The sequence below is a fragment of the Euprymna scolopes genome, chromosome 5, assembly GCF_053919585.1.
Source record: "Euprymna scolopes isolate OS-2025 chromosome 5, ASM5391958v1, whole genome shotgun sequence".
NCBI lineage: Eukaryota > Metazoa > Mollusca > Cephalopoda > Sepiida > Sepiolidae > Euprymna > Euprymna scolopes.
In genome coordinates, this window is record NC_136486.1 from 108,879,731 (window position 1) to 108,891,950 (window position 12,220).

Sequence of the window (12,220 nt, forward strand, 5' to 3'; positions counted from 1 at the left end):
ATTAAACTTTGAAATACGATTTTAAAAATAGTGCGGCGGATCACTCTTTGCATTAGCCCAGTCCCAGGCAGAATGCCCTGTTGGGGGGGTTGGATATCCTCATATTAAAAAAACATAGCTTATGTTTAACTTTGCCCTCGTGAAAAGGCAATAGGGACTAAAAAAAATCAGAGTGCTCCTGGTAAGTCTTAGGGACCTGATCTTCATCTGCCTCCTGAAGGTGGGGAGGGCTATTGCTGATCGCCTGAGGCAGAGGCACACAAGCGATCTGATCCAAATTCTTTCGTAAACTTTCGGGCGAGCTTAGCTGGAGTAACCACATTAAACAACTGATCTTGTGTTAGAGAGGCAAGTAAGAGCTGAATCTAAGATAGAGTTAGACCCAAAATCGGTTTTTAATATGGATAAGATCTAGCACCCCCTCCCCCCCCAAAAAAAGGGCACTCTGGATGAGGACAAACTTTAAATGTCTTCAGTCTAAAAGGATCTTTCTTTCACTAGCGGATAAAAGATGAAATGCAGAACAGATACTACACCTTGCTCCTAGCCAAAAAGTTAAGGAAAGTGTTGCGTTAAAAAAAAAAAAAAAAAAAAAAAAAAAATGCTCCAACGTAGATAAAAAGGTTTGGTAAATTTTTACTAATTTTTCACCATAATCACCTTTAAAATGACGAATTTTAGAGATTTTCGGGGATGCTGAAAACGAATACTGCATTAAAATTTACCGCAAACGAGTAATTTTCCGGACATTAAGCAAGGTAATTCCTTATGTTATTAGTGGTGGCCATTTCTGTATGCGTAAGTACGCGCATATTTTTAACGCATACCCGAAAACCTAGAAGACTCGTCATTATAAATGTAATTGTCAAAGATGGAAACGAAGTAAAAATTTATCAAAAGGTTATAAAAATAGTATTTTTAAAATACAGTATTTCTACAGAATTCGAACCGAACTGTAGTTCGTTTTGTTTAAACCCTAACCTGATCATAACCTAAGTTTTGGATTTACTTCGGTAAAAGTCGGTTTGCTTCAGTTCAAATCCTGTAGAAGCACAAAAATTACAAATATTTCCATAATGCTTGTTTTTGCAATAATGTGTATCATTTTTTGTTCTTACCCTGCAGATAAGTGGGCGGGATAATATACAGTATAAAAATAGATTGCGTCGGAAAAAACCGTTTTTCATAAATGACTTATAAATGAGAAAACAGACGTATAAACAAATAAATTATAAATAAATAATAATAATAATGACCTTGCATATCGTCTTCTAAATTAACCAAATAGTTCATTCCATTGTCCATTAGAGAAATCCACAGCAACGTGTTTACAATCGCTCCACCGGTGTGAATAGCTCGACCCACCGACACTTGAAATATCTCGTCACATCAGTAGTAGTAATAATAAATATTAATATATTCCAACGATCAACTGCAGTAAATAAAAATCTATTAATTCACAGTAAATAAGTAACAAGAGAACGCCATCAATACCACGTGGTCTGCTTGGACTTCCGGGTTCTAAATCCTTTTAAACACTTTATTGCCTCATTTACTCTTAAAAGCTAGAGAGTTCCAACTCGTCTCTATTAGCCGTTTTCATACAACCTACGGTACTTATCCAGTTTAAGACCCAATTTGCGGCAACTCCGTGTCGGGATCTCCTGGCAGGTTATGTAAGCAGCTAGAAGATATCGAACCAAAAAGTGTCAAACGATTAATTCGAAACACGGCGTATCTCCCTTCACATGTTAAAAATAGCTTTATATAGATATATTTAGAAAGCCTTTCTTAACATAGAGAAAGTGGGGGATTTCACGTTAATATTACCATATTGAAAATCATTTTCGGTTCCAAATTTTTTTCCTGCTTTGATGAATTTTTAGGGAATGCCTTTTTTTAGATGTTTTGATTTTGGCGAAATATTTTGGGGACGAGTTGGGTTTAGAGAAATATTTTCAAGTGAAAAGGTGTGGTGTAAATGAAGAGAAACAAGAACGACCGACCGCGTTTTTGTGTGGCTTACCTCGTGTTCATAATGAAGAAGAAAGAAACAAAAATGACTGCCCTGTTTCTTTATATGCCTACAGGGTGACCACGAGGTATTGCAAATGAGATGCTCCTGATTGGAAATAAAAGAGGAGTGATTTGGGGAAGGAGGGGACACTGAAGTTTGATTGCGAGCAGAGAAGGTGTATTTGGAGAAGAGAAAAGCTAAAGCTGCAAAAGTGCGTTTTGGAGTGGAGAGAAGACACGGGAAGGTGAAAGTTCGGACAGCAGTGTCACCCAAGCGACAAGCTATTCCGGCGTATCAAGCAATTAACATGGCTGAGTGGAGACTGAGCACTCAGATGTTGAGACCCTTTACTGGGGAGGGCGACCTGATTAAGTGGCTGGAGAAATTAAAAATGGTGGCGAAGCTGCAAAAGATAGAAGATGTGGTCACCCTGCTACCGCTATACTTAGAGGGGGAAGCCCTCACGATTTACCAGCAGATGCGAGATGAAGACAAGGAGGACCTTGCCTTAGTGGAGCAAAGGCTGAAATTGGCCTTCGCGGAGGGCCCATTTGAAGCACTTGGCAAGCTGTCAAGTTTGAGGTGGACCGGCGAGTCCGTTGACGTCTTTGCGGCAGAGATCAGGAGACTGGCAGGGTTGGCTGGTTACGTGGGGAGGAGCCTGGAGATGACGGTAAAGCTGTACCTAGTGAACGGCTTCCCAGAGGAAATCTCTGCGAACATGCAGAGAATCATGGGGATCCATTCTATGGAAGTGGACGATCTCTTGGTCCACGCCAGAGTCCTAGTGAAAAATGTTAAAAGCCCAATCGTGGCTGCAGCTGTGAGTGGAAATATGTGCATGAGGCCTCACTTGAATGAGAGGCAGCCGGCGAGGCGACAGGAGGGGAGACCTGCCATCAAGTGTTTCCGGTGCCAGGGTCCTCATCTGATCAAGGACTGCAAAGAGCCGAGACCGGGGATCACGTGCTACCGATGTGGACAAGTGGGGCATATTAGCCGCTATTGTGTTGCTGCACGGGACCAGGGAAACGAGTGAAGGGGAGCTATTGCACCAGTGGTTACCCCTTCTGTGTGGAAATGGTGCATGATGGAACATTGCCTCGGTTACCGGTGGTAGTCAATGGGAAGAGAGCCATAGCCCTTGTCGACACAGGCTGCACTACAACGCTGTTAGCAAGGAATGTCACGAGGTCATGGAGCGGAACCAGGATTATTAGGACCGTGGATGGCAGGGATGTGAAATGCCTAGGAGAGACGACAGCGGAAGTAATGGTGCAAGGGGTGCCCATTGAACTGCAAGCCCTAGTGTTGAATCATCTGGTCGGTGGTGTCGATGTGATTATAGGTATGAGTGCAATTAACCGACTGGGGGGCGCTACGTTAAGAGGGGGCCAAGTGACGTTTGGACGTCTTGGCACAGTGGGGATGGCAGGAGTGGAAGGTGATAGAACTGTCAGAACCCCAAAACCGGAGGTTTGCTGCATTGAGGACAAAGATTTCCTGGCGAAGTTTGATGGCGTGAGGTGGACGGTGGAATGGAAATGGATCTCCGGGCCCCCAGAACTACAGAATAAGGTGGGCTGCTACGAAAACACCCTGCGAGGAGAAATAAGAAAAGGATTCGAGGAAGAAGTTGAGAGGTGGATAAAAGAAGGAATTCTGAAACCGTGGACAGGGGAAGAAAAAGGAGTGTTGCCACTACTGGCAGTTGTTCAGCCTACCAAAAACAAGATTAGGCCCGTGCTGGATTTTAGGGAATTGAACAGACACGTAGCCTGCCACACTGGAACGGGGATCGACGTATGTGAGGATGTCATGAGGAAATGGAGAAGAATGGGGCGGGCCACTAAGATTGTCGATCTGAAATCGGCATATCTGCAGATCCATGTAGATGAAAAACTCTGGCAGTACCAACTGGTCCGGTACAAGGGGCGGGTGTATTGTCTGGCGAGGTTAGGCTTTGGGCTGAGTTCAGCCCCCAAAATTATGACTGCCGTACTGAAGACAGTGCTGAGCAAAGACTGTACAGTGGAGGAGGCCACTAGCTCGTACATTGACGACATCCTGGTGGAGGAGGCAGAGGTGACAGCAGAGAAAGTAAGAAGCCATGTCGAGAAGTATGGGTTAACCGCAAAACCGGCGAAGGCCCTAGATGGAGGAGCGGTGCTGGGGTTGAAACTAAGGCGAGATGGAAAAGACAGCCTTGTCTTCGAACGAGGGAATGCAATACCCGAAGTCGGATCTGAGCTGACGAGGCGAGAACTCTTCTCAGTCTGCGGGAGGCTGGTCGGGCACTATCCTATCGCTGGCTGGCTCAGGATAGCATGCAGCTTTATTAAACGACAAACAGGCACTGATGACTGGGAAGGCCGTGTGACGAAGGAGGTCACGAACATGCTGCAAGAAGTCATTGCGAGAGTGAGGAATGAGGACCCAGTGAAAGGGAAATGGTATGTCAGTGGCGAAGACGCGGGTGTGGTTTGGTGCGATGCCAGTAACCTGGCGTTGGGCGTCGTACTAGAGATAGGAGGTGTAACTGTGGAGGATGCGGCGTGGCTAAGAAAAAACAACGACTTCTCCCATATCAACGTAGCAGAACTAGATGCCGCTATAAAAGGAATCAATCTGGCCCTGAAATGGGGATTGAAAATAATTGAAGTCAAAACCGATTCGGCAACGGTAGCGTCATGGATTCGGTCGGCAGTAACTGGCGATAAGAGAGTTAAGACAAGGGGTGCTGCGGAAATGCTGATCAAGCGCAGACTCGGAGCGCTCACCGACCTGATAGCGGAATTCCAGTTGAGAGTATCTGTTGTGTTGGTCCCGTCAGAAAAAAACAAGGCGGATTCGATGACACGCGTGAAGAAGGCCTGGCTGCAGGAGGGAAAGGAGGTCTCCTCGGTATGCTGTGCAGGGGAAGAAGTCAAAGAGTCACACGAAATGCACCACTTTGGTCGAGAACGAACGTTATTCCTAGCCAGAGAGGTTTACCCGGAGACCACCGAGGAGGAGGTTAGGGAGGTGGTGAAGAACTGTCGAGAGTGCCAATCAATTGACCCTGGACCGTCCAGACACGAAGCAGGAGAGCTACACATTGCGGAGGGCTGGAAGCGATTGGCCATTGACGTGACACACTATCGCCACAAATTGTATCTGTCGATGGTCGACTGTGGACCGGGAAGGTTTGCCATCTGGAGAGAGATCAGGGCAGAAGCTGCATGGGCGATCGGAGGGGTCATCGAGGAGATATTTTTGGAGAGAGGGCCGGTTGAGGAACTCTTAATGGACAATGGCCCCGCTTTCCGATCAGAAGCCTTTAAAGGGGTGTGCGATAAGTGGGGAGTAAGGCAATTTTTCAGAGCAGCGTATCGGCCGAGTGGCAACGGAATAGTGGAGAGGAATCATCGCACCATTAAAGCCGCTGCGGAAAAAAGCAACATATCACCCATAGAGGCGGTGTTTTGGTATAACATCTCGCCGAAGACCAAACAAGATGAGACAACTGTGCCTCATAGGGCCGTTTTCACATATAAGTGGCGGCATCCGTGCAACAAAGCAGCAGGAATTGAGAGTGAAGAAGCCAATATCAAAGTAGGTGAAGAGGTGTGGGTGAAACCTCCCAATGCACAGTGTACCACTCGTTGGAAAAGAGGGGTCATAACAGGATTGCAGTCGAAGAACAATGTGATGGTGAATGGCGTTCCCCGGCATATCTTAGACCTGCGTCGTGTGACATTGCCGGTATGCAGTGAGGGCAGTGAAGAAGAAGAAATCGAGGGCCACCGAGAAGCAGATGATGCTGCTCGACCTGACTTAGGCCCGCGTTGTAGTGAACCTGAAAACGTTAACCCCCGAGAAGTTGTCCCCCTGAGGCCTCGACGTGAGAGGAGGCGGCCTGCTTGGATGGAGGATTACGAAGTATCCTATTGATCTCGAAGATCAGGGGGGCGTGTGGTGTAAATGAAGAGAAACAAGAACGACCGACCGCGTTTTTGTGTGGCTTACCTCGTGTTCATAATGAAGAAGAAAGAAACAAAAATGGCTGCCCTGTTTCTTTATATGCCTACAGGGTGACCACGAGGTATTCAAATGAGATGCTCCTGATTGGAAATAAAAGAGGAGTGATTTGGGGAAGGAGGGGACACTGAAGTTTGATTGCGAGCAGAGAAGGTGTATTTGGAGAAGAGAAAAGCTAAAGCTGCAAAAGTGCGTTTTGGAGTGGAGAGAAGATGCGGGAACGGCAAGGTGAAAGTTCGGACAGCAGTGTCACCCAAGCGACAAAAGGGTTTATAATTAGATGCAAGAAAATGACACGTTATATAATAAACAAAAACAAAATAATGAGTTTAGAAGGCATATATTCACAAAAGAAATAGTTTATACACGTGTAGACTGTAGCTAGCTCCGCCGGACATCTCGTTATAGCACTGACGGTCTCGATTTGAGACAACTGTTATCCAGCCGGGGACGACACGGTACTAACTGACCGACGACGACCTTAAAAGCTTTGCCTTCTTCTCTTTTAAGCAGCCTGACCTGCCAGTTCCTGCTACAAATAAAAATACTCTTCATTTTTATTGTTTAAAAGGAAGTTTGTGTTTCTTTTGTGCCTTGTTCTTTGCTATAATTTAGGAAGGTAAAACAATACCCTCTCTTCCTAAATATGTTTAAAATGAGAGATTGTGGCAGTTTGTGAATATTTTTAGAGTCCTTGTAAAATAAAGGAGGGGGGGGTCATTAGTTGAGATATCGAAGAAGTCAGTCGATAGTTTAAGGGCCGTGCCCGTGCGTTACAAGGGTTAGAAAATCGTAATCCAAACTTCTCTTCTCAATTGTCTAGATTATATTTCATTAAAAGTTGTTAATAAGAGTCAGTGTTCATTGTTTTTGTTTATATTAAGAAAGGGTTCAGTGGGTAAGGTTAGGAATATTTTAGTGAATAAGTTGGTTAAATGAACAGACGACAACGAACGATTCAAGCAGTGTGTGTGTCGCTGTCGCGGTGTCGCGCTTTATAAATAAAAGTATCCGCGAGTTGATATGCCAGCAAGCTCAAAGCCCGATATGGGGGGGGGGGTATCGAAGACGTCGGGCCTTGTATTTCTGCTCAACTGATTTATTGAAGAAAACTCTGGCTTTTTAAGAGATCAAAGTGGACTCACAAAAAGATCATTTCAAATAAATTCAGAAAGTTTTCAGATTGGTCCCAAATATAATTATTTGATTTTATTCAGGATAGTTTATACACAGACGATGTGCGCATAAGCAGTGGATAACTCACTTCTGATGCAATCGTCTACCTGTATAAGAGCTAAGTACGTGCTAAAATGGAGAACTGTTGCTATATCTGGGTCGGAGCTGCTCGAATCATCCTATCCTGCCTTCAAAATTGTTCAAAGTCTGGTGGATGAAGCCCTTTTCTCTTCCCTGCAACCTCGTTCCCACAGAAAATATGTTGCTAGCCTGTCTCTGCTCTATCGTTATTATCACGGTGACTGCTCGTCTGAGCTCCAATCTATGTCCCCCCTGTCAAACTTTCACAGAAAACTCATCTAGCTACAACCACTATCAACAATTTCCCCCCACTCTCTATCTGTACCTAAATCTAAACATGGATTCCATGAACTAAGCTTCTTTCCTAGAACTACCCGCTTGTGGAACTCTGTTCTCCTGACCTGCTTTCCAACTAACTACAATATGGTTGTCTTCAAGTCCAATGTAAACAAGTTTTTGCTGAGCCGTCCTCTTAAATAATCAAATTATAACAAATTGCCACTACTGACTCTTACTACATTGTTGACCTGATGACTACAGTACACTCATTATCCTTAAGTGGCCTTTGGGCCTTGATAATGTGGTGACCTCCTTTTAAAAAGAAAACAAGTTTACATATTTTGATTTTGGACACCAAAGAGTAAACATCAGTCGCTACAAATTTCACACTTTCATTGAAAGATCTGATAGCTCTCCACAAAGGCAATGTTAGATACAAAATAGATTTTTAATATAGGGAGAATTCCAGTCTGCTCCTCCACCATCTAAAAATGGAATACTCTGGATGGGGACAAAAATACCTACATAGTCCCCTCGATATTCACTCATCAATGATGATGCATCAGATGACAGACAATAAACCTGTAGATAGAAGGGGCATTGATCGGCCTCCGAATTCATGATGGTGACGGGTGCATAGGTCGAAATTCCTTTCCCTAACAAGAAAAACAAAAATAATCAGTAAATAGCAACAACTCGGGAACAAATTCTAAAACTTAAAATAATAAATTTTACTTAAGTAGTTTATTTTCATATATGGGAAATGTGTAATTTGGATTCAATCTTGGATGTGCGTGACCTCCCATGAGCATTAAAATTGTAAAAATTAAAGTCCATGAAATAAGCTGTGAGATGTGTATTTTTATAAGAGGAAAATCCAGAATTATAATCCAAATGAAAAAATAATATTTGCGTAATTGTAAGGGCATTTACTGGAAATCTTTCATGACTGAGGAAATCCTTCATGACTGAAGGAATTGTTATTGTCCATATATTTTATGAAGAAACAGTATGAATGAAAGTATGCCAGTAAGATAAGAGTTTTGCAGGGAAAATTATTTGTTTTTTGTTGTTTGTATGAACTTTATTGGTAAAGGATTGAGTAATTTGTCCGTTGCGGTTTGAACTTGGTATTCTTAGTGTTTTTGTGTCTTTTGGGGTTTTTTTTGTACATAGGAGTCACCACTTATCAAGGCCCAGAGGCCACTCGAGGATAAGGGTTAAACAGTGTACAGTAGTCAATGGGACAATATCATAGGAATCGTTAGTAGTGTAAGTTTGGTAAATTGGATTACTTAAGAGGAACGGCTCATCAAGAATTTGTTTATGCTGGACTTGAAGACGACCATATTGTAATCAGCTAGGAATCGGAAGCAGGCAAACGGAAGACAGTTCTACAGGTGTGCAGTTCTAAGAAAGAAGCTTTGTTCATTGAATCTATGTTTAGGTTTAGGTATGGATAAAGAGTTGGGAAATTATTGATAGTGTTTTCAGCTAGATGAGTGTTTCTCATGAAAGTTTGGTGACAGGTGACCATAGATTGGAGCTCAGACGAGCACTTGCCATGAAAATAACGATAAAGCAGAGACAAGCTCACAGCATCTCTTCTGTGAGAAAGAGGTTATAGGGAAGAGAAAAGGGATTCCCCTACTAGGCTACGAAGTCTATTTTGAACTCTATTAAGGCAGGATAAGATCATTCCCTAAAATCTTTCTAGCAGCTCTTGTCCAGATGTGGCAACAGTACTCCATCCTTGGACGTACTTTGCTCTTATATAGATAGAGAATTGCATCAGCAGTGAGATATCTACAGGATTGATAGAAAGATCCCACCATTTTTCCAACGACCTTGGCAACAGATTTAATGTACGTGTTCTATTTCAGATCAGGAGTAAAGGTCAAGCCCAAAAGCTTGTCAAAACATGGAGCCCTCCAACATGGAGCCATTCATTTCAATTGATGCCAGATGGGGATCGGAGTGGTGATGATGTAAAGATAGAAGCTTGGTTTTAGATGCATTAAAAGTAACCATCCACTTTTTTCTCCATTGTACCATGTGCCCAAGATCAGAGGAGAGAGAATCGGAGAGAACTTGGTCATTTACAGCCTTTGATGTGCTGCCACAGATGGTAGTGTCATCAGCATAAATGTCTATGAATGATCTAAGGATGTTATTTGGTAGATCCTTGATGTAGATCAGGAAGAGAGTTGTGGTTCAGGCTTTACACCTTTTCAGATGGAGTCCAACACGTGTGATAATCATGGGCAGAGGCGATGGTGACTTTCGGAAACGTTGTTTGGAAATGTGGTTTGTTTTTGGTGTGTTGGCCCCTTCATATTGACTTTTTAGAATGTTCTAACTCGTTCACTGTCTACATACGCAAATAAACAAAAATATCGTCCCATGGATTTGTGTGTAAAAAGACTGCATTACAATCACAATTCTATAGACAGAACTGATTGGGTGAACGGTGACAAAATCAAATTGTTCTTGAAATGAATAAATTTCGGACGAATAAATTCTCTGATTACGTGATGAGCAACTTGATTTAACTGGTCACTACAAACCCATTTGTAGTAGCCACCATGTCGGTCCATACATTTGTGAATTACTTAAGACCTCTAATTTGCTTATGGCTGACAGAATGAGGGCATACTATCACCATGGATTAAATGAGTGAGAGTCATGCTGTGTGCCGACCATCAGGGATTGAATCCAGACCATTCTGCTTACTTGTTATTTTTGTGCAATGACACAATTTCATTTATGTAAATGAACATTGTTTTGCATGTGCAAATCCTTATTGAAATAAAATGGGTTGAAATTTTCCTCTCAGGGAGAGAACAAAATTGATACGACTAGGTATGACCCTAGAAAGTGTTCAGTGAGAGCTAAGGAAAAACAACTGAGTTGGTTTTATTTGTGCGGATTACTCAATTGATGAGGTTCATATTTTGGAGAATTTTTAATTACAATTGGAGGGTCAAACTTTTGGAGAGTTGATGTTGCTGTGTTTCGGAATATTGTTAATACAATTTTAGAGTAAGCTTTTAAGAATTTTTTTTTTTTTTTATCGTGTGCATTTTCAACTTTCTCTACTATATTGGTCACTCCTCCAAACAGAGGAGGTAATGCCTAAGACTATGGCCTTCTCAGAACAAGCAAATACTATACTTACACTTTGATCAGATGTCTGATTTCTGCTTAATTTAACATAAAATTATTTTGCAAGATTTTAAAATTTGGATCTAGATGGCATTTAAACTGCTCCTGATAAACCAATTTTCATTTATTATTGTTTTACTATGTTATTGGCACACTTTGATACAGTTTATATTAAAAATGATGTTGTTCTGCGCATACATCTTGTAATATGGAAACATTTTTCAATTATAAACTAAAAATCTAAACGAGCAAGGGGAATAACTCACATTTTTAATTGACGAATATAAAAATATCAATAAAATTTTATTGCTTTTCTCATATGACTTCTAAAAAGGTGCAAATAAAAATTAAAAACTAAGATATCTTCACTACATCCTGGAAAACGCTGGCTAAATATAGTTTTCAATAATACTAATTTTTTTTTCTTTATTTTTAATTTTTGCTTACCCCAAACAAAATATATAGACAATGATATATAAAAGTATCTGGGGTGTTGAGGGTCCATCAAGACCTGTGGTATAACAAATAAAGTATTAAGAAATATTATGTTTTAAATGACACTCTTCTGAAGGTTGAAAGGTTAATCCTCAGTGCGGGTTATATTAAGTGTTGCAATAATTTTGATTAATAATGGGGGCAGATATTTAATTGGTGCCCACCTCATTAATATATGACACAAGGTCAGAAAATGGGGATCTAAGCAAGCTCCCATAAAGGAGCAGCACTCTTGCGATTACAAAAATTGCCTAAAGTGTCCCTGTCGGCATTCCCCGGCCAGGGCGCCTCGGGCGACAAGCAATTAACTTGCCACATCCGAAAGCCAGGTGACAGGGCCGGAGAGGGTGGACCTCCTGAGTAATACCCAGGCGGAGTACCTCAGTCAGGTTGAGTGTCAACAACGGATCCTTGACGAGTACTCTACCCAGTGTCCCTGCAGCTGAAGCTGCTAGAAGACACATCCCCACCATTAATAATGGGGGTATTGTCCCTCACAGTTGGGAGATTCTATTTATAAATGATGCTGCTAGGAAGTGACGAATTAAATTAATTCACGTTCTGCTACCAATTAACCAGAAACCAGAATTGCTCTATTTGGCAACCTTGCATATGTTTTCTTTGTGTCAATACAGGAAGAATCCTTTGCTCTGTAGCTACAAAAATTATAAAGTCAGGAACCTGAACAAAAGAACTGTCTACTGAGAACCAGTGCCCTTCAGGACTTGTATAGTACAACTAACCATCGGAAACTGTGTCTAAAACTAAACTCAAGAATTGTGAATCACTAAAGATTTCTAATACTGTAATAGATAACAGAACTAGAGCATACTGCCACCATGGATTAAATAAAGAGTTCCATTCGAAATTCCATAGCGATTTCCAAGTTCAACAGAAAGATTCCTTAATTTTACAAGATACACAGGAAGAAGATCGAAGTATATATCAGTTAAAACGTTGTTAGAATAACACTTAAGGTGAGAGCAA

The 12,220-nt window shown here is 41.9% G+C and overlaps 1 protein-coding gene across 4 annotated transcripts in view; it reads right to left on the reverse strand.

The window, feature by feature from the left end:
• LOC145276948 (BLOC-1-related complex subunit 8-like) overlaps positions 1 to 12,220 on the reverse strand; it is an 84,724-nt gene that overhangs the window by 54,573 nt on the left and 17,931 nt on the right. The window contains exon 1 of one of the 4 annotated variants that reach the window (XM_080128455.1): positions 1,257 to 1,545. The exons of the other annotated variants lie outside the window; for them this stretch is intronic. Coding sequence (XP_079984581.1) covers positions 1,257 to 1,305 — 49 coding nt within the window. The 5' untranslated portion in view covers positions 1,306 to 1,545. Of the gene's footprint in view, positions 1 to 1,256; positions 1,546 to 12,220 lie in introns of those variants that run through there. 4 annotated transcript variants of the gene reach the window in all.